This window comes from Macaca nemestrina, chromosome 14 (genome assembly GCF_043159975.1).
Source record: "Macaca nemestrina isolate mMacNem1 chromosome 14, mMacNem.hap1, whole genome shotgun sequence".
NCBI classification, from domain to species: domain Eukaryota; kingdom Metazoa; phylum Chordata; class Mammalia; order Primates; family Cercopithecidae; genus Macaca; species Macaca nemestrina.
The window spans coordinates 108,570,094-108,592,812 of NC_092138.1; the positions used below are offsets into that span (position 1 = coordinate 108,570,094).

General features: G+C 54.9%; 1 protein-coding gene across 11 annotated transcripts in view; it reads left to right on the top strand.

The window, feature by feature from the left end:
- The window catches only part of LOC105463931 (multivesicular body subunit 12B), a 182,015-nt gene extending 159,539 nt beyond the window's left edge, over positions 1 to 22,476 (top strand). For 5 of the 11 annotated variants that reach the window (XM_011711371.3, XM_011711367.3, XM_024787395.2 and 2 more), the window contains one exon: positions 15,511 to 18,584. In XM_011711371.3, the coding sequence (XP_011709673.2) occupies positions 15,511 to 15,885 (375 nt within the window). In that variant the 3' untranslated portion in view covers positions 15,886 to 18,584. The other 6 variants (XM_011711369.2, XM_071078352.1, XM_024787396.2 and 3 more) reach the window with 3 other exon arrangements.
- The last annotated feature ends 243 nt before the right edge of the window (positions 22,477 to 22,719 follow it).

The following is a 22,719-nucleotide window of genomic DNA, read 5'->3' on the forward strand; positions in this document are numbered from 1 at the left end:
GAGGAGTTTCGGGAAATGACCGAGCCTCTCCACGATTTAGGGGCAGGTCAGGGAACCTTCCACTGTGCTTCATAAGCTGGAACGCATCTGGCAGCCTGGCTTCAAACAGTTTGCACATTTTCCTAATAAGAAAGAAACCCAGGACTGGTGTGCGGATGATAACTGTGAGGAAAGGGGGTTGAGTCAGACCACCAGGGCCCTCCTGTTTCCTTAAGACAGCACGGGGTGTGTGGCTTCTCTTCTGTAGAGCGGGTTGTTAAGCAGTCACACGCCACAGCCAGCTCTCCTCCGAGAGGAACATTCATCTCAAAGATGGAAATGGTAGAACCATTTCAATATTCTCCATTCCTTGGGGTTTTCTCTCGTGTACCCAGCTAGCAGAAGCCGGTTGCATTATTGAAAGATGGCTGAAATCAAGCAAAATTGAATCAATGTAGTACAACAAATTTCTAAACCTGTCATAGCAAAAACAAGACAAAAAAGTCCCCCTTTGTCTTTGATTTTCAGTCAATCATAAAAACCAACCTGATTGTCATATATAGATTTTTCTTTTTTTGATAACTCAGGGAAAAAATGGCTGGCTAGGACATTAGAAACATAGGCGTGCATAAAATTTCACGCCTGCCCCTCTCAGAGCAAGGGAGCTGTGGGTGGCTGTGAGGTCCACCTGCTTATGGACGCCCCATTTGCACAGGACCTTGCGTGGGGTGCAGCCCAGGGGATGTGGGCAAGGCCTCAGAGGGGCTGCGGCTGCCACAGGTGGTCACCAGGGCAGAGGTTACACTGACATACCTCCAGACCAGCCCCACTCCACCGTGGACGGGGGCAAGTCCCATCCCCACTGTTGACCCTGGGATCACGGCAGAGCCTGTCTCATACGGTGCTTTGTAATGCCAAATGGGTATAGGTGGGACGTGCCGGTAGCAAGGGCCCCAGCGTCGGGCCATCTCCCCTCCCATTCTGCACCAGCCTGCCTGTGGGCCTAACAGTGGCACTGTTTAAGCACCTGCTGTGTGCTCAGCCTAGGGCCTGAGGCTTTCCATACATGATCACTGGTTCCTACCCCAGGCCTCATTCCTCCCTGTGTCATGGGGAGAAATGGAGACTCCGAGAGCTGGAGTAACTGGCCCAAGGCAAGATGGAGACCCAGTGCGTCGTGCTCCAAATCCTCTCCACTGTGACGGAAAGTGGTGGCTCTGTGTCCTTCCAAGGGGGCGCTCTAGGCTGGTGGGAAAATGGGGCCTAGGAGGCCAGTCAGCCTAGTTCCTGACCCTGGTGGGCCTTTGAAGTACTGGGGTGGGGTGAAGTGGGTGAGGGTCCCAATGTGGGGCCCAGGGCGTGTGGTGGGAACCTGTAAACCTTATTCTCTTCCCCACTCTAAGACTGAAATCTGTGATTCATTACAATGTAGTGTCTCAATGTCAGACGTTCCGAGTCACAGTGTGGCCACCCCTAGGAGGTGCAGAGCTAGGGGCGGGGGCACACCTCGGAGTCAGTGCCTGGCTAGAATTTCGGATCTTCCACTGACTTTTCTGAGCCAACATTTCTTTTTCTGCACAATCAGGATAGTAATAGTGCTTAGTCCAGAGTCTATGTGGGTTTAATTGCAAAGGTCCAGTGAATGGCCTGGACCATTGCCTGCCTCAGTGGCTGCTGGCTGCCACCATTATCACAGCCACCACCGTCACCATCATTACCATTCTCCTTCTCCACAAAGAAGGGCGTGAGTCGGCACAGGCCCACCCATTCCGCTGTCCAACTGCTCTGTTGCTGGGGCCGAAAGTGCCATCCCTATGGACCAAAGCCAGCTGTATTTCTTGGTTTTAGCGATGGGTTTAAAAAAAAAAACAGGTCTGGGCCAGGTGTGGTGGCTCACGCCTGTAATCCCAGCACTTTGGAAGGCTGAGGCAGGCAGATCACCTGAGGTCAGGAGTTTGAGACCAGCCTGGCCAACATGGTAAAACCTCGTCTCTACTAAAAATACAAAAAAAAAAAAAAAAAAAAAAAAAAAAAAAAGGCCAGGCGTGCATGGTGAAGCACATCTGTAGTCCCAGCTATTCAGGAGGCTGAAGCAGGAGAATCACTTGAGCCCAGGATGCGGAGGTTGCAGTGAGCCAGGATTGCACCATTGCACTCCAACCTGAGCGACAGAGTGAGACTCCATCTCAAAAAAAAAATAACAAAACAGGTCTGTATTTGCTATTAAAGTAAATTAAAGTCGATGTAAAGAAACGTGGGGAGTGGGGAGAGGTTAGAACCTTAAAACAGGGTAGAAAGCCGTAACAAGTATCACCGCAGTCGAGAGCACCACAGAGTTTTTCATTTCACTTGAGGATTTAAAAGTTCCTTATGCCACCCATTCATGTGCACAGCCATTCGTGTAACGTTGATGTCCACACACTCTGGCCAGCTGGCTCCTTCCGCAGCCGTGGCAGAGGCTTTTCTCCGTAAATAAACCTGAAGTTGCTTCTTTTAGCCACTGAACTCAGCATTGCTCGTGGGAGTTGGGGGCTCAAGGAGAAGTGGTACCCGGAACCAAGCGACTGGCTGTCACTCTTGGGCTCTGCGAGTTTGGCCCTGGAGTGGGCTGAGTGTCCCCTGGGTCGAGATGAGTTTGATTTTGTGCCTTTCATTTATAACAGGTCTGGCTGCCCTTGATGAGGAGCCTGGGGGTGGAGAAGTCTCTGCTCAGAAATTTGCTTTGTTCACTGTAAACCTTGGTGTTTTATACCATTAAATTTAAAAAAAAAAAATAGAGCAAATATAAGTGGGAGACTGCTTTCAGGTTCAGGGGCATAGACCTTTGACCACGCTCCCACTTGTCCAGAACAGCTCCCCAGGCTCACCCGGGATTCCCAAACAGGGTGGCGAGCCCGGCCTCCAGGGAGAGGCTGCTCTGTACCGGGCAGGTGCTGCCCTTCACGATCCCTCTGAACCCCGTGGGAGGAAGTGGGGTCCACCCATTTACAGAAGTCTGGACCCAAGAAGTTAAGTGATTGGCCAGCCTCCCACAGCAGCAACCCAGAGCTGAGCAGTGGGGCTGAGTGTGACCTGGCTGAATACATGACCGTCTTTATCTACTACAGAGTGGTCCCAACTTGAAGGGAAATAGAAGTGTGAGCTCTGAGGCAGCACTGTCCTCTCCTCCCAGAACTGCAGCCAGTGTCCCTCCTGCCAGTGTTAACTGTCCTCACCATGCTCTGCCTGGGGGATGTTTCTGAATTGAAGCCCAAACACAGTTGCCACCATTCAGCTTCAGGGACGGCCACCCTCCAACAAACCGTGTGACCCTGTGCACTCTGAGCATGGAGGTTAGGAACATGGGCAGCCAAAGGGAGCTCCCCAGAGCCAGCCAAGCACAGCTGCCCCCACCCCCACAAGGACACAGATGGCCTGGCCCAGGAGCTGCCCAGCACTGATTGACAAATGGGGTATCACCTGGTTAGGGGTGGGCAGTGTCCCTCAGCCCCCAGCATCCTGAGGGGCCCCAGGGAGCATGCACTGCTGGGCCCGCACAGCCAGGCTGCCCTGGAGAACTGGAAGGGGAGAGCTCATTCAGATGCCGGTGTCTGCAGGGACCCTCGTGGGCTGTGTAGACGGTGGACAGGACACAGCCTCCCAATGTGGATGCCTGGGGTAGGGGACAAATCTGCCGTATAGGTTTAGCTCTGGGGCAAGTTCCCAGGCCCCCTCACCCCCAAAGTGGAGCACAGGCCTGCTCATCCCAGCCCAGCGTGCGGCATGGCACAGTGGTCAGGGCACCCGGCAGCTGGTGGAGCGTGGTTAGAGGTGGCTGCTCTGCTCTTCACCAGGGTCTCCCCAGGAGTCGTGGTACCTGATGCACTTGGGTGAAATTTCACCAAAAACGCCCAAGGACGGTCATGTTTTAAAGTTAAAATCAATATATGCGCCATTGAGCAAATTTTGAAGAAAGGATTTTTTGAAAGACAAAAAACCTTCCATGATTCGGACTTGCTCCGTGATGGCGTGGGTGGCTAAAAGTGAAGGAAGCCATAATTCATAGAGAAATTCCAACTCAAACGCCATCACCCTGCTGGCTCCCCGTGACAGAGCAGCGGCCTCCTGCCTGGCCATCTTCCAGCGGCCCTGTGCTCCTGCCACCTCTGTCACCTCGCACCCAGAGCAGGGGCTTTGCCGTCCTCCCAGGGCCTGCAGACATGAGTCCCAGGCATGAGGAAGTGAATTTTTACCTCATCTTCCCTCAGCCAGGGAGGTGACCAGGGGCTGGTCAGTACCAGCCTCGTGGCCACTGTGGGCAGTTTTCTGGTCCCGGCCCCACCTGTCCATGCCTTGTCCCCTCCCCTCCAGTTTAGCTCTGCAGGAGGGCAGTGGGTGACCCGGTGGGGCTGTTGTCCCCGTGAAGCCCTTACTGTTCTCCAGACAAAAGGCCATCTGTGTCCCGGAGCCTGGAAAGTGTAATTTCGCAGCCAGCGCCCATGATGAAGCATCTTCTCTGGGCGTGAGGAGATGGGCGTATAAATATTCTCTGTCTCTGCCGCTCTTTATTTCCCTGGTAAGCAGTTGCCCCATTTCTCCAGCTGACGGATTCCCCATCGCAACCGGGGTGGGAGCTGCCTGGCTCTGCAGTCCAGGCAGCAGCTTCTAAAATAATCCTCATGTCTTGGTTACCTGTGTATCCTCCCTCCCCGCCCGCGGTCCCGCCCTGGCATCCCTGGAAGACCTCACCATCCCGGCCGGGAGGCAGCAGCGCTGGGTGTGGGTTTCAGGCCGCGTGCATAACTACCCGCAAGCCTTGTGAGAACAGGACTGAACCTTTCCTGCAGTGACAGGGCACCGGGCAGTGGAGAAGTCCGGAGCGACCTCCAGCCCCAGGTGGAGCCGTTTCTACCAGCTGCCGACCTCAGCAGAAACCACAGTGATCCCCATTCCCTGCCGGGGGTGCCACCATCAAAACTGCGGCAGAGGAAGCACTCACTGGCCTGCTGCGCTCCTGGTGGAGCAACAGCCTCCATTTTCATTCGACTTTAAAGCCGAAAGATGAGGGAGGGTCTCATTAGTAAAGGGACACTCTAATATTAATCACCCCCTTAAAATTGACAAGGGAGGCAGTTCATTTAACCACTTAATTGCTGCAGGGTTTTATGGGCTGCTGTTTGCAGACATATTTAATGAAGAAGTTATAAATCTAAGGGAGCTTACAATTTTAATTTTATACCTAAATATTTTCCTTGTTCTCATGTTTGTAGTCAATCCTCAAGAGTGTAGTCACGTGGAATGTTCTTTAAATGAACATATTTGCTAACTGGCGTGATTTCAGTTTTTAAAACATTGGTTCCAGCAATTAGGCATTTTTTTCAGTTCCCAAATGACTAGAGAAATTCGTCTTGATTATAATTGCTCTTAGCCACGCATATCTAATTTGTGTCTTTTTAAGTGTTAATTAGTAAACAGTTTGAGCTGACATCTTTATGTGTTTGTGCGTTGAAAAATGGGGCTTATTGCTTATTTAGCTTGGGGCCGATTCCGCTAGTATTTACGTCACGACATTGAGGTGGAATTAACAAAAATGCATTTGGCAGCATGAGGTAAAAAGGATTTTTGAATTCAACTTTTAGATGTCCGCATTGCGCGAGCTTGTGCGGGTCTCTTCAAATATACGAGGTTAGTGTAGATTTGGGACCTATGTCCCACAGGAATAAAGTGAGGCAGATTTTTGTATCAGTAATGAAATGGCAGCGTCCCAATTTTATAAAAGCAAAATGTTCCTATTCCCGCACAATTGTTCATTCTTTCTACTTTTGGAAAGCTTTCCTGGTGCTTATTAAATGTTGAAGAATTTTGTGGCGCGAACTGGTGAGCCTGAAAAATGTGTGGTCCCTTTGCACCATCTAGTGGTAGAATCTTAAACTGCAGCAGGAAATAAGGTGCCTTTTCTCTGCCTGTGAGATTTAACATTTCACCACCCAGAATCCTTGTTATTTATTTATTTTTCAGTTAGGAAGCTGAAATGTTTGGGGAAATAAATCTGCCTACCTCAGATATTCAAAGTTATGTAAATAAACAGAAGCCAACCAGTTCTGCCCCTTTTTTTAATATAGTGCTAAAAGACGCAAAACTGTCACCCAAATTCCTACAGAGCTGTCCCACTGAGCTGAGCTAATTCCAGCCCAAAACAAAGAGACGTAACGAATGAGTTAAGTAGACGGCCTTGCAGAAATCATGAGAGAAGTCTGAGGCTTCTTTTCAATACAGGATACAGCTTGGGACCACCGCTTCACAGACTCTACCAGCGTCTGACCACAGTGTCGGAACCAGTTTTATGCCACAGACAAGATTAATTCTCTTCCCATAAATTGTGGAGGTTGTTTTGGGCAGTTTATCATTCTAAGCAGCTCCCCTGCCGATCAAAATTGATTTTTTAAATATTTAGTGTTTTCCTGAGTACCAAGGTTGTCCATGTTTATAAAAATGCAAACATTACAGGAACATGTAAAAGGTGAACCGCCCCCTCCGTCCACTCCTGGGGCACATGCACGCACGCACACACGCGCGCACACACGCACGCACGCACACACGCGCGCACGCACACACGCACGCATGCGCGCGCACACACACCCATGCACACACACGCGCACACACGTTCAGCAAGCTCGTGCAGTACCGCCAGCCGCGACCTGGCTCTGCACTATGTAGTATGTCTTACACGTCTTCGCATGTTCCTTTACAGATCAGCCTTACTCTTTTTAATGACTACATGTTGTTCCCTTTTATGATTATGCCATAATTTATCTAACCAATCCACTATCGACTGACTTTTGAGGTGTTTCCAATTATTCACTATTACGCCGCTGCAATAGATTTCCTTGTACACGTGCCCTGGCTCTCCTGGGTCTTTCCCTGGAAGAGGATGCATGTTACCATTTGCCTTTCAAACAGGATGGGGCTATTGGAAGTCCCGCAGTGGTGCCTGAGGGAACCTTTCCTCACGTCCTTATTCTAGCTAAGACTCACTGGGACCTTCATGTGCCCCTCCATTTAATTAATAATCTTTGCTTATTTTGGCCAGGTGCAGTGGCTCACGCATGTAATCCTCACACTTTGGGAGGCCAAGGTGGGAGGATCACTTAGGTCCAGGAGTTTGAAACCAACCTGGACGACCCCATCGCTACAAAAATAAAAAAGTTATCCAGGCACAGTGGCTCATGCCTTTATTCCCAGCTACTCAGGAGGAGGCTGATGTGGGAGCATCACTTGAGCCCAGGAAGTTAAGGCTGCAGTGAGCTATTATTGTGCCACTGCACTCCAGCCTGGGTGACAGAGAGAGACCATGTCTCTTAAAACAAACAAACAAACAAAATCTTTGACCATTCTTCAAGTTGAACAACTTTTGAGATGCTTGTGAGCCACCGTGTTCTCACGTGAGCCTCTTCTGCTTGCTGTCTGCTCAGCTGTTTTCTATCAGCTTCTGTAGCTTTTGCATTGATTTTTAAGAGCTCTTTATGTCTTAAAGGCAGCAAAATTTTCTCTATAAGTTCAAATACACATGCTTTAATCACTGTCTTTTCACCTTGTAAACGATGTGTGTGTTCTGCTGTACAAAAGTTTCAAAATGTTCATGGGCAATTTTCTCTTTATTTGGGCTTTGTGTCGTAGAAGATTATAAAAACATTCACCCCTATTTTCCCTTATTATTTTACATATTAAAATATTAAATACTTTTCAACTACTTAATCCTTCTGAAATTTATTAGAAGGTAAGAACTACAGACAGCTTTATTTTACCCTAAAACATTGGCTGGTTTTGTCAATATTGGCGATCTTTCTTTGACTATTAAGTGCTACTTTTATCATATGTAAGTGGACCAGTGGACATTTTTCTTGATTCCGTTCTGCTCCATTATTCTATTTTTACATTATTACCACACTATTTTGAATCTTACAGCTTTATAGTAAGTTTTAGTATAGGGTAGGGTTGGTTCTCTCTTTTTTCCCCCAGAATTTTACTAATTTTATTCACAGGACTATTCTTCCAGTTGAACTTTAGAATCCTGCGGGGGAAGGAAGTTCCAGAAAGCCCACTCTAGATTTTTGTTGGAACTGCATTGAGCGCATGGTTGAATAGAATAGTAACTGGAATCTCAGATCAAGCGTCTCTCCATCCGGAAACAAGGGATGCCTCTTGTTAGCCCAGGTCCTGGTCCTTTCTCTTTAGGTCGTTCCTAGCTGCTTTATGTCTTTGTGATTCTTGTAAATGAGGTATTTTTTCTCATTCTATTTTCTGTCACTTATATGTCAAGAAACCATTGACTTTTGTGTATTATTTCTGAAGCTAGATATCCCTCTGGCTTCTTTTACTGTTTCTGATGGCTTTCCAGCTGCATTTCATCGGTTCCCCAGGCAAGCAGTTACATCGCCAGCAAATGCTAAGGCCTCCATCCTGGCAAGGTTGTTCCTCTTCCTGTGTGCCATTGTCCAACACCTCGGCAGGGACTTGCAGGTCCCCAGGCCTCCTTATGTCATCCATATTTTTAATGGAAGTTTGTAGTTTCAATATTAAAGCATAGTGCTGCGGTTTGACTTGCAATTTATAGACGTTGTCTTTTTTTTTTTTTGTTAAAGCGTTAGCCATCTATTTCTATTTTCCTAAATGTTTTTATCAGAAATGGATGGTGGCTTTTGACAATTGTCTTTTAATCATCCATTGAGATATTTTTTTCTCCCCAGGCATATTAATACGATGGATTGTATTAATAGAGTTCCTAATTCTGAGTGTCTTGGAAGCCCCCTCCCCCACTGCCCTTTTGGGTCTTGTTGGCAGCCAGTGTCATCCTAGCAGCCGCCACCACCACACAGCTTGTTCCCGTGGTGGCCCAAAGCATTCATCATATGAATAAGAGAACCAGGCTAAGCCTGCAGAAATAAAGTGGAGCAGAGGTGATGTTTGCTAGGCAGAACCACCTGCCCTGGTTACCGCTGTGAGTCACACTCACTCATGCAGAATTGAAGTCAAGGTGAACATCTCACCTTTTGCAAGTCCTTCAGAGGAAGATTTTTCCTACCCTTTTCTTATGGTTTCTGGGAACTTTTGCACCTCTAGTTTTAGGTAAAGTAATGCCTACTAAGATGAACAAGTGGAAGGCTACTTAGCACGTGTGTAAAAATAAGCATCAAGACAAAGGGTGGGGAGGGCCCCCTTCCCGGAGCACCTCACAGCTCTCATTTTCCACCCAGTAACCAGTACTGGCAATCAGTGTGGTTTTAAATCTCTTCTACAAACAATCTAGAAGAGGAGAAATACAACGACTCGCTTTTTAGGTGGTATTCAGGTGAATTCTAAAATGCTGACTCAGTGACCAGGGAGCCCCCCACGGTTGTTTGCAGACACCAAAATAGCATTTAGGCTGGGCCTGGTGGTTCACACCTGTAATCCCAGCCCTTTGCCAGACCAAGATGAGTGGATCACTGGAGCCCACCGATCTTGAGAGTTTGAGTTTGAGATCAGCCTGGACAACATGGTAAAACCCCATCTCTACAAAAAATACACAAATTAGCCAGGTGTGATGGTGCATGCCTGTGGTCCCAGTTACTGGGGAGGCCAAGGTATGAGGAGGTCAAGGCTGCAGTGAGCTGAGATGGAGCCACTGCACTCCAGCCTGGGTAACAGAGTGAGATCCTGTCTCAAAAAAAAAGAAAAAAAGAAAGAAAGAGAGAGAGAAGAAAAGAAAAGAAAAAAAAAAAAGAGAAGAGAAGGGAAATGGCATTTATTCAGTGGCCAGGGTATCTGACAGTGCACAGCCCTGCCCAGAGCCCCCACCCAGAGCAGCACAGCTGGACATGCAGGTGCCACAGGGAGCGAGGGGTTGGAGAGAGCGAGGCAAGAGCAAGGCATGTTTTTGTCTTTGTTCATCATGCAGCCATCTTCATTTCCACCACAAAATGTGCTTTCTCCCTTTTTTTTTTTTTTTGAAATACATAGTTTTCTTAATCTATCTTTCATTTTCCTACTTTTAATAGTCCCAGGTACGAGAAACATTTTGCTTTCTTGCTGGCTGCGCCCGCATCATCCTATACATGCACGTGCAAGACACAGTCACGGTGGTGAGATGGCAGTGGACAGTCTTCCCAGCTGGGCACTTTGTAGGGAGTGCTGGGGACTGTGGCAAACTGGAGAGCACAGGCCTCTGGAAAGGAGGCCACCTCCACCCACCACCCACCTGTGAGACTGAGGGTTTACTGGGTGAGAATGAGGGTCTGGAATTGTCATATCTCCCTATGTTTTTTTCAATAACATCTAGATAAATATCGGCATCCTATGCAAAGTCTTTTCACTTTTCAATGTTTATGACTATTGTAAAACACCACACAGGCCAGCACTGTGTGAAGCTGCAGCTCGTACACTGCCTGCAGAGAGAAACAGACCAAATCACTAGACTTAGACTCAGTTTCATCATCCACAGGCATGACGTGCTGCGTGGACGGGCCCTGGGCTTGGTACTTGATGTGCATGAGTTACTGTACCATGGGATGGGCTGACATTCAGTCATGCCCAGAAGCCCCAGGGCTGTGCCAGCACAGTGCTGCTGACACAAGGACTAAAAACCAGGATGACCTTCTACCTGCCCAAGAACTGAGCCCCTAAACTAGCTGCTTTCTCTCCTTTGCATTGAGCTATGCCCAGAGCCTGGTGTGTCTCTTCACTCACCATCGACTTGTCCATCCACCTACCCACTTACCCACCCATCCATCCACCTACCAATCCACCTATCCATCCACCTACCCATCCACCCATCCATCCACCTACCCATCCACCCATCCATCTACCTACCCATCCATCTACCTACCCATCCACTCATCCATCCACCTACCCATCCATCCACCCACTTACCCCCGCATCTATCCACCTACCCATCCACCCATCCATCCACCTACCCATCCATCCACCTACCCATCCACCCATCCATCTACCTACCCATCCACCCATCCATCTACCTACCCATCCATCTACCTACCCATCCACCCATCCATCCACCTACCCATCCATCCACCCACTTACCCCCCCATCCATCCACCTACCCATCCACCCATCCATCCACCTACCCATCTATCCACCTACCCATCCACCCATCCATCCACCTACCCATCCATCCACCTACCCATCCACCCATCCATCCACCTACCCATCCATCCACCCATTTACCCCCCCATCCATCCACCTACCCATCCACCCATCCATCCACCTACCCATCCACCCATCCATCTACCTACCCATCCATCTACCTACCCATCCACCCATCCATCCACCTACCCATCCATCCACCCACTTACCCCCCCATCCATCCACCTACCCATCCACCCATCCATCCACCTACCCATCCATCCACCCACTTACCCCCCATCCATCCACCTACCCATCCACCCATCCATCCACCTACCCATCTATCCACCTACCCATCCACCCATCCATCCACCTACCCATCCATCCACCTACCCATCCACCCATCCATCCACCTACCCATCCATCCACCCATTTACCCCCCATCCATCCACCTACCCATCCACCCATCCATCCACCTACCCATCCACCCATCCATCCACCTACCCATCCATCCATCCATCTGCCCATCCCCCCACCCACCCATCCACATTTTAACCCATCCACTCATCCTCCTGCCTATCCACCCAGCCACCTACCCATCCACCCATCCATCCATACCCACCCACGCACTCACTCACCCACCCATTCATCTACTCACCTACCCACCCTTCCACTCACCCACTCCCCACCCACCCACCGCTACCCACCCACTGTTCACTCATTCCTGCATTCATTCTAGGCCATGATCTCTACTGGGCTCTGGAGCTACAACTGAGGCTCCACAGCTGCCCTGAGCATGAGGAGGGTGTGGAAAGTGTTGTTGTGGTCCGTTTTCCCCGGGGAAGGAGCACGCTTCCCAGAGCAAGTGTCCCTTTAGTGGTCCTTAAGGACAAGGAAGAGTGTTTCTGACAGAACTGGCTGGGAGAGGAGGGGGAGCCACGCAGGGGAAAGACCTCTCCCCAGGATGTGGGGCTCAGGGCTCTGCATCAGGGTGGGGAGCTGGGAGTCACTTGCCCTGCTCCTGGACGCAGGCCAGATCCTGGGTGGAAGGTGCTTTGTGAGCTAGGGTGCCCTGAAGGTGAGGGCACTCTCCGGGCCCTGAGCCCAGGGGACAGGCAGCCTAAGGCAGGGTGTCCCTCAGAGACAGACCCTCGGCATTGTCATCGCCCTGTGGGAGACCCAGGCTTGGAGGAGACAGGAGGGGCTGGGTACCAATGAGGATGGACAGAATGACTGGGATGTGGACTAGTAGAGTGGAAGGGACTGGACTGGCAGATGGCCATGCATTTATTCAGTGACCCGGGCTGGGTGCTGTGCTGGGCGGTGAGGACACAGCAGTGCCCAGACACACAGGCTTCTGCTCCTGGAGCTCTTGGCTCCAGGGAGCAGGGGCTGAACTGGCTGGAAGCAGGGGTGGGGGTGCCCTAGAACCACGTGGAGCTGGTGGGGCCCTTATTCCCCCCCCCCGGTTTAGGGTGAGACCCACCCCCCAGCTGGATCTTTGGCTCCGTGCTTTTGGGTTGTGGTTCTCAGGTTAGAGCTCATGAACCATCTGGGCAGGCTGTTAGGAAAAGAGAAGCGGCTTCCCAAAGGGTCTGCAGGAGCCCTCACCCACCCCTCTGTCCACACCCCGCAGTGTGGTCATTGAACGCGTCTCTCAGCTGTTCCCCAACCCGGAGGCCTTGGTCAAGTGGCGTGGCTTCATGGGACCTCGGCTCACTCCCCAGTAGTGGCAAGGGGGTTCTGTCCTGCCAGACTATCCAGCTCCCTACTCTTGACCACAGGGGTCACAGCCCTGAGCTCCAGGCCCAGCTGCGGGGCCTCACTCTCAAAGACAGCACTGAACAAGGAATCCGCCTCATCTCCGGGGCATGAGGTGGGCATCCTGGCTTCCCCCTACCCCCAAGGCCCACCTGCTCGTGAATAACCTTCCTCTGGGCCAAGCACTTTCTTGCGCTCTCTGGACCTGGGGCTTCCCGCTGGGTGTGCAGCCTCTCCAATGTCTCTAGAACCATGGCCCAAGTAGGAAGCAAGGACTCCCATGGAGAAAATGGGAAGGCTCAGACCACAGAGTGTCAGGCGGCCCCAGGCCGGTGCCTTCCCCTCTGTGGCCTCAGCCAGTCCCACAGCTGCTGGAAGAAGACGTGCAGGGTTTCTAAACTGGACAGTTGCTCAGAATCACCTGGGTCCTTGTCGAAACACCGGCGCCCACACCCACTGAACTACTGCCTGGGGAGGGGCTCCGGAATATGCCTTAGAAAGCAGCGGGCAGCCCACCCTCGTCTTTCGGAAGAGGCCTGCAGGATGGGGCCATGGGGCCCTGAAGGCCCGTCCCAGGAATACAGCGCTTCAGGCCTTGCCATATGACGTGGGCAGTGTGCTGGGCCCTGCCTCTCTCCTTCAGTGTTTCAGAAGCCAGGGCTGCATTCCTCATCTTCAGGAAACACATGAGGACATGGAGCCCCTTGTGTAAGCAAGCTGAAGCTTTAGGATTTTAGAAACAGGAAGAGCCTGTATCATGGCCGAGGCCGTGGGAGCACCTGAGATGGAAGGGGATGACTGGAGTGCTGAGCCAGGGGTTGGAGAAACAGACAGGTGGGGCTGCGGTGCAGCGTCTCCTCCACCTCTCCCTGCCTGTGCTAGGGCGAGGCCCATCCACCTGCCCAAGCCCACCCATCAGTGTCTGTCCACCCGTGCACCAGACTCTTCTCGTTGGCCCCAGCCTTGGCCCCTTTAGTTCCCTCTCACCTGTCCTCACCTGGCCTGGCCCAGCCCCTGCCCTCTGGACTACACCATTCCAGACCCTACCATGATTCACCCACGAGCTCACTAGTTCATGTCTGTCGGTCTGGCCTCCATGCTGGAGTTGCATCCCAGGAGAGGTGGATGCCAATGTCTAATGCAGGTTTCCCAGCCAGCACAGCACCTGCCCCCCTCCCCCCACGCCTCTCTGGGCCCAGGCCTGGTCCAGCACTGCCCAGCTCACTCTGGGACCTCAGGAAGTCAGATCCTTTCTTGGGCTTCACTTTCCTCCTCTGCAAAGCTCGGGTGCTGGGATCAGCCCCTTACTGCCCTTTCCCGTCTGGAGCCTTCTAGAGCGCTCAGTGTGAGACCTGGTGTGGGAAGGAGGGAGGAGCCTGGAGGAGCAGTGCACTTGCCTTCCCCTCTGGTGATTAGTGCAGTTAGTACTGAAATCACCTGAGTGTTTTCAAAAAATGCTGGTGTCCTGGTGCCGGTTAAACCAGGACCACTCCTGCCAACCCCGGGTGGGGCACATGCATCACTGTGGTTAAAGCCTTTGGTTCTGATGCGTAACCAGGGCTCTTTTCACTCTCAAGGCACTTGCACACGAAACGTCCTAGTTGTGAGTAGACCACTAGGTTCTACTGCCCCCTCTTTGCCTCGAAGCTGGGGCTGAAGGGACTTTGCCTCCTAGGTGCTGCTGGAAGCTACAGTTGGCACCTCCTATCGCAGGACACTGGCCTCACTATGAGAAAAGGCTTTTAGAAGCTGAGACTCTCGCACCGTGGCCGGAGACGCCTGCTGCCATCAGTGGCAGGGTCCCCAGGACCACTGGCAGAGCCTCCGGGACCCCTGGCAGAACCCCTGACAGTGACATCTCTTTCCGGAGAGAGGCCCCAGGCCCGGGCTGCCCAGCTGCTGCAGTGGCGGCCTGTGCCCACCAGAGGGCGCAGGCCCGGCGCTGCGCAGCTGGACGGAGCTGTGCGGACCAAATGCTTTTTAATTGAAAATTTTTTTAATTCAAAAAGGATTTGCTGTTTGTTCGCGAGTGCAGGTTTTTCTTATGCAGGAGACTAATGTCTTGAGTAAACAGATCCGGGCCCAAATCCACCTTCAAAGGTACTCGCTGTTTGCCCAAGGGAGTGAAAGGGCTTCCAGAAGCGGCCCCGTCTCCTGGGTAAACACGGCGGGAGGAGCGGGCAGGGACCGCGTCTGCGGGAAGGCGGCCGCAGCCAGAGGGGATTATGTCGCGGGACATATGTTGAAATTTCATTTGGGGAGTTAGGGAAAACAAGAAGGGGGGTGGGTGACGCTTTTCTCCAGCCAAGATAACCTAAAAAGGGAAAAAAATCCCGAGGGAGAGAGGGTGGGGGCGCAATCTGTGCGCCCTCGCGGGGACCGGCGCGGCGCAGGCTGGAAGGGGCGCCTTCTCCGCCCTCCCCCAGCCCGGAGGGCCCAGCCATGCCCTCCCCGCGACCCTGTTCCCACTCCTGGCCACAGAGACTGGGACAGCGGCACAGGGTCCCCAGGACAGCTCCTCTGCCCAATCAGCCAGTTGCTCACAGAGGCGTGGAAGCGTCCTGCTCCCCCGCTCACCATCCAGAAAGCCCCGACCAGGCCCGGGCCTAGGCCCTCTGGCTGTGGACACTCGGGCTGGGGCTGCAGCCGCCCTTCACCTGCTCTCTCCGGCAGGCCAGCCCTCAGCACTCCCTGCCACTCCCAGGAAACCCGGACCAGCAGATACAGCAAGGCCTACTGAAGGAGCAGAAGGGCGCGGCCCAGGAAGCCTCCCCCAGCCCCTCCACTGCCCTGCAGACACCTGGCTGTGGGCTTTCTCCCTCTGTCATCGGAGATGCTTCACCTCTGCAGGCATCTCCCTGGCATGGCCTTGGAGCATCCAAAGTGGAGCGCCTCCAAGCCATGTCCCACCCCCGCCTCCCCCACCCCCCACCCACCCCCACCCCCTCCCCCGCCAGTCCTTCCCCAGCTCCTCTCTGCACAGCATGTGGTCTCTGGCCCTTCCCTCTCTGCACATCCACATCCACACCCATTCCCAGGTCCCAGTGATTGGGTCGTAGAATTGTCTAAACCGGTCCCCAGAGCAGCAGCATGGGGTTACCTAGGAGCTATTTGAAATGCAGATTCTCAGGCCTGGCCCCAGACCTATCCAGTCAGAATCTGCATTTGACCGGGACCCCCGGGGACTGGTATGCGTTCAGGGTTGAAAAGCCTGCTGCATGTTCTCTCCCGAGCCAGGGCTGATGGCCTAACTATCCACGCCGCAGGCCCTCAGCCCCGCTGTCCCCACAGGCAGGTGTGCCCGTGGCGCTCTTCTCTGCACCTTGGCACCTGCTGCCCTAGGTGCTGTCAATTCTCTTCGCCAGTCAGGCCCCAAATCTGCTTTCAAGATGTGAATGCCCCCTGCCCCGCGAAGCCCTCCTTGCCCTCTCCAGTGGTCCCCACGCCCCGTGCATGTGCCCTCGAAGGTGGCCTTCATGCTGGGCTGTGCTGGGCATGCCCGCCCCGTCCTCTGCTACCCTGGGAGCCCAGCGCAGGGCGGGTGTCTGTGGGGGCTTGATGAAGCCAGCCAGGGAATAAATTCGCCGCTGTTCCCTGCCGTGCATGTGCCTAGGCGGCCACCAGGTGGCAGTGTCCTCCCAGCGTTTGGCGCCGCCCCGCTCCTCAGCCTCCCGGAGCCGGAGCCTCCTGACCGCGGCCTGTGCCTGGTGGTGGGCGAGCAGGAAAGTGGAGGGCTGGGGCTGCATGGCGGGTTCTGTGGAGCAGCCAGACGTTCAGTGATAGCTTGCTCAGTGCCAGGGTGTGGCGGGCCCTGCGCTGCCGTTGCTCATTCCATCCTCCGGGCAGGCCTGGCTGTGGGCGCATCACCCCACCTGAGAGATGAGTTCACTGAGGGCAGGAGAGGAGAGGAGTCCACCTGAGTTGTCCTGCAGCCTCGGGTCCTTCCCTCTGCACCCTGCCAGGCAGCAGATGCTGTGAACAGGGCTCCCTTTGGCTCGGGGGCCACATGTCTGCTCAGCCCACCTTGCACACCGGGCAGGGCCAGCCTCAGCCCCAGCTGAGACCAGGGTCTGTCCATCTGTCCCGGGTCGGCCTGGGGACTGTGGAGCAGGGGCAGCCGTGGACATAGTGCTGGGCTTTGGCCGTGGATGTGGCGCTAGTCTGTGGGCATGGCTGCAGTGCTGGGCTACGACTTGCTGGCTGCCACAGCCTCCCCACCAGTTTTCCACTTTAAGGGAAAAGGGCTCCCATGCCCCTTCATGGTTGGATGGCATTTGGGCCCCACTCTGCCCCTGAAGGCTCAGCGCTGCAGCACTCCTCACTCATCGGGGCCCTCGGGAGGGCTCCTTGCTACAGGCGGCTCGATTTGGGCAGCAGGGAGGGCTGGGCAGGCCCGGAAGGCCACCTGCTGGCAGGCAGGGCGTGGGCACCCCGGGACCCTCCCTGGGGCTGGTTGCAGTGCTTGGCGTCCTCCTAGGGCGGTGTTACCCCCTACCGTGTTCCTGACAGCCTCCCTTCCTGGACTGCCTGTCTACAGGTGTCCCCCAAGGGGCTGCAACTCATGATCAGCTCAGCTACAGGGCAGCTCCACTTCCATCTGCTCTCTGCAGGGGAGCTCTTCTTATGGCAATTCTACTGCTAAAACTTTTTTTAATATTTAAATGCTTGAAAACCACTGATCTAATCTAAGTTCCTGCTTCCTAAAATCCATGTGACCACGAGGCTGCCTTGACGTAGGGTTCCAGGCTGTTCCCCACACCCCACACAGCCCCAGCACCTTGCACCTGTGTCCAGCCAGGCACCTGCCAGCCCATTTCTGTGGCTGGAGTGCCCCGTGCCTGCTCTGCCCATGTGCCCGCTCTGCCCACATGCCCTGCTTTATGTTTGGGCACCAAGACCTCACCTGGCATCTAAGTGAACTACAGGTGCTCCCAGCCTCCTCAGAGGTACTTATCCCTTCTCTAAATTTCCATCAGACTTGGAACTCATTTTGGTGAGCCAGGGTCGCTTAGGTAAGCTGGGGTCTCTGGTGTGAGGCTTAACTCTTGTCCTCAAGACAGGGAGCAGCAGGGCTGAGCCATGGAGGAAGGTCCCCTCCCCAGGCAGCCACTCTGGCCCCGCTGTGGCCTGTCAGGAGTCCTCAGCAGGGGTGCCTCTGAGGACTCCGTAAGGAAGGCATGGGGAGGGTGTGGGCGGTGCCAGGGACAGCAGTGGAGGCCCTTCCCATGTCCCTGGGCACCACCTGGTATTGGTTCTTGCTTCAGCGGAGCCAGCATATCACAGGTCCCCGGAGCCTGGCAGCTGAGACCAGCCTTGGCGAGGTTTGGGTTTGAGAATCTGCCCTCACCAGCAGGGGCACGAGAACTGTCCTGCTGGGCAGAAGGCCATGACAGTCAGCACAGGCCTGGCAGGTGGGTGGCACCATGGCTTTGCACACTGCTGGCGCCAGGCCTGGCCTCACAGGGAGCAGGCAGGGACTGTGGAGGGTACCAGTCATCGCCACAGGAGCCTGTCACCCCTGCAGGCGTGTCCACACACACACGCCACATGCACAGTTCACGGGCACAGCTCAGGGGCCCAAGAGGGCCAGCAGAGGGCAGGCTCTGGCTGGCACCAGCCTGGCCAGCAGCCCTATGTCAGGATGCCCCATGAGGCAGCCCAGGCCTCTGCCTGTTCTTGATCTGAGGTTGTGGAGGGGTTTCCCTGGTGTCCCATGGACTGACTGTGTCTCTCTGTCCCCACCCGCCCCTGCAGTATGAGTACAGCTTCCGCACAGAGCAGAGCGCAGCCGCCAGGCTCCCGCCCAGCCCCACCAGGTGTCAGCAGATCCCGCAGTCCTGAGGAGCCAGCGGCCACCTGCGGGGAGACCACCGCCCAGACTACTGACGGCAGGGGCTGCTGCCCCCGCCTCCTCCTGCCACCTCCACCAGCCCTCCCTCCCACACTGCCCCAGCAGGGCTGGCCCGGAGACTGGGCAGCTAAGTGGGCGTGTCCTATCTTCAGCTGGCCTGACACCCCGGCCTCCCTGGGGACGTTGTTCATAACCATGACTAATCTATGTGTGCTGTAGTGACCAGCGGCTCCTAACGTGTCTGTGTGATGACCAGTTGTCCTCCAAAAACCTCACTCACCACGGAGTCCCCCTGAGGGCCCCGGGCAGTTGCCCCGGCCGCCCAGTGACGCCCACCGGCTCCCTCCGTTCCCTCCTGTCACCTACCAGGGCAGACCCCACTAAGCCGCTGAGTCCCTTCCTGGAAGACCCTGGGGGCTGATAGCTTTACCTAGGACTCTCCAGGGTCGCTGCTCCTCCCTGGCCTAGGGCTGCCAGGACCAAGTTCCTCTCTGCAGGATCTCACAGCAGCCCTGAGAAGACGTGGAAGGAAGAAGCCAGTGGCCCCGGCGTGGACCCTGCCCTTTGGACATCCCATGGACTTCTCACCCAGTCGCCTGGAAGTCGGGGAGCAGCAGCCCTGCCCCCGGCGGAGGGGTTGTTGCTTTCTGGGGAGGAGGACGGTTGACGGCCCTGCTTGGATCCACCACCAGGACGCTGTGCTCGGCCACGGCGCGCCTCCCCCAAGGGCTCATCCACGCAACAACCACATGCCAACGATAGCTCCAGGTGCCTCAGCCCGTGCCCTGACCCAGGGACCACAGGGACACCCTCTGAGACGTGCTGGCCCTGGGAGGATACAGGCACACGGGCACCTAGCCCCTCTCGGAGCCAGGCATGTCTTGACGGTGTCTGCTAACAGGAACAAGTCATTCTGAAAGGTCCCTCTGACCCAGGTCACCAAATTTGGGCCAGAACTGGCATTTCTCCTGAGTACCCACTGGTGCTGGCGTCCTCACAGTGCTGGGCGCCAAGTTCAGCCCCAGGCGCGTTTGCCTAAGCAGTGGTGGCTGCCATCTCTCAGGGCCCGGGCCCTCACGTGAAGGGCTGCCTCACTCTGTGGTGTCAGGCATTGGACTGTGTCCTGATTCCTCAGAATATGGGGACCTGATATCTTCGGGTCCCCAAGAGTTGGCTCTTGGATGTGGGGGCTTGATGCCGCGGTTGGCGGCTGCAGTATCTGGGTCCAGGGAAGCCACTGCCTCAGCAGGGACAGCCTCTCCCGCTGCAGGCCCTGGGCAGCCCACAGTAGTGCTAGCTGAGGCCCAGAGGATCAGGAGGAAAGGGAGGTAGCGCCGGACAGCGCAGCTGGCCAAGAGGCGGGCGGGGCCAGAAATACCTCATGCACCTGCACCAGCCCCTCCGTCTCCAGGCCCCAGGCCCCTGTGTGGACCCATCTTCCTCCTCTGCCACCCCGATCTTCACTCGGATACCTCTTGATTTCTGTGGATTAGGGAAGCAGCCACTTCTCCCTCCCTGAGACCCGAGGACGCCCCTGGTGGGGGTGGCCTTCTCAGGCCTCCTGGGTAGCACAGCAGCAGGACCTTGTCATAGGACTGATGCTGAGCGGGGAGGGGGCTGCCAGGCTGGCCGCCGATGCTCCGTTCACATAAGCCAGTGTGGTTCTGGGGACCTGAGGAGCCCCGTGGCACCCACGGGGGGCACCTATGTCTGCCGTGGCTCCTCGGGTGGTGGCCCGTGTGACCAAAGCCAACAACAAGGGTGACTTCCGGCAGGCAGGGGCGGCAGGAGGGCAGAGGGCAGAGCTCTGGCCACTTCTGCCCACTTCATTAGGGTTTGTGAACTTTGTCCTTCGACCTCTTTTCGTGCCCTGGTTGTGAGATCGCCTCTGACAGATAATGCCAGGGGCCCTTCACTCCACTCCCGTGACTGGGAAAAGGCCTGTGGCAGCTCTGCCGGACCCTAGGAGGCTCAGAGGCAGTGGTGTGGGAGCCCTGTCTGCAAGGACGCAGAACAAGCAGTGAGGGCAGCTGCAGGAGAGGAAGGGGCTCCCACAGCCCCCACTGACACCCCTGCAGGCCCCTCTCGAGCTGGGGTCCCAGCCAGGTGCCCCCGCATGCCCTCCTGCAGTTGCTGGATGGACAGGACCTCCAGGCCACCAGGAAGAGGACAAACTGCGTGGACTCAGGCGAGCTGGAGCCATCTTCTCCATAGCATTACGGACTTAGCATAAGAGTAAATGACTGTGAACGTTGTAGTAAACGGCAGCTTCAGATAAGCAGTGACAGTGTTAAGGACAAGTTGGTGTCTGTGGTAGGTTTTAGGCTGCTCCTAACCCACCATTTATTGCCTTCTGAGAGGCGGGTGAGGACAAGCGTGTGCCTGTATGTGTGTGTGTGTGTGTGTGTGTGTGAGAGAGAGAGCACGTGTGCGTGTAAGCCCACCTGAATGGGGCTGGTGCGGGAAAACTGAGGCATGGAACTCTGGCTCATACCTAGGAATTGAGAGCTTTTCTGTCTTTTGGGAGAGTTCTTTTCTCCACGAGCCCTCTGGCCACTGTGGGAGGGAAGGACAAAGTTTCCCTTGGAAATGTGAAGAAGGTCTTGGCCTCATCCCTCAGGTCCCCCCCGCCACAGCACTTCCCACCACTGCTGCTGTCCCTGCCGGCAGCCTCTGTCCCTCCAGAATGGCTAACCAGAGCACACCGTCCCCACCACCTCCCCTTTCTCTCTGGAAAGTTGAAGTGTCTTTCCAGAGGCCTTGGAAATGGCACAAAGGTGACAAGGAGCAGGTGCTTTGCTGCGGGCTCCCTTGCAAATGTATAATTAAGGCCTTTCTTCCCACCCCAAGTCCAAGAACAAATGCCAGCCACATCCTCCACCACTTGGAGAGATGAGAACCCAGTGGGGTCGTGTAAAGGAATTGGAGGTCGGTAGGAGGACCAAAGGGACTCCCGTGTTCTAAGCACCTGCTCCCGGCCAGGCTCTAGGCCAGGCTCTCTAAGCACATTTCTCCTTTTATTCCCCCTAAAACCAGAGTGACCTGGAAGTAGATGTTCTTTGCTCCTTGTTAGAGTTGAAGAGGCTGAGGCTTGACCGGCTGCTAAGCGGCAGAGGCGGGGGTCGGCCCCTAGCCCCCGGGCCAGCCATCCCGTCGCAAGCCTGTGCTGGGGATGCTCTTTCTGTTTCCAGTCCTGTCACGGACTTCCCAGCCGCCACTGGGCCCTGCCGGTCACCAGGCCACTGTGCAGTGGGTGCTGAGCACAGTCAGGAGTGGCCTACCCGCACTCCTCCACCAAGATGAGGGCCCTCCAGAGCCTACAGGTGTCTGTGGGGAATCCCAGACTGCAGCTTCTCGGAGAACTGGGTGGGCCTGAGGATGAAGGCAAAGGAGGGCCTTGAGGAAGCAGCCTCCGGGCCTGGCAGCCACACGGCGGCTGAGCTCATGAACTCGGTTCGCGGCCTGCCTTGTCCCCAGAGGCCACGCCAGGCACTCACCCCTGAGCCCACAGCCTCTGCTTGGGCTGCCTGGCACCCTCAGGGCGGCCCGCTCTCCTCCTGCCACTCTGAGCACATGTCCGGGGGTTGCCACCAGTGACGGCTTTGTTTTCCCAGCCAAGGCCATGGAGCTGCTGTGTGACTGTGTCAGGCCTGGACAAGGCCCTTAGGGATGACGTCCCCGCTGCATATTTATTCAAGGTGACTCTTGTACTTGGCAAGGGAAGTCCACTGTGTGATTGTCTGTATTCTTAATATAATTTGTTAAATAAACATTTGTTTTAACCTCTTTCCCCAGTTTGCTGTCGTGGTGTCTGAAGCCAGCAGAGGTCAGTGTCCTTCAGGGCAATCCCCCAGCTCTCTCTCCCCTAGCAGGGCTCTTGTCACCACCTGGCCTGTCAGCCTTCTAGAAAGGACTGGTGGGCTTCTTTGCCCCTCGTTTAGTTGAGACCACCTGGTTACAATCAGTGGGATTCTGGGGGATGCAGAAAGTCCCTCTGTTCTCTGGTGGCAGCCCTCGGGGTGCTCCTGGAA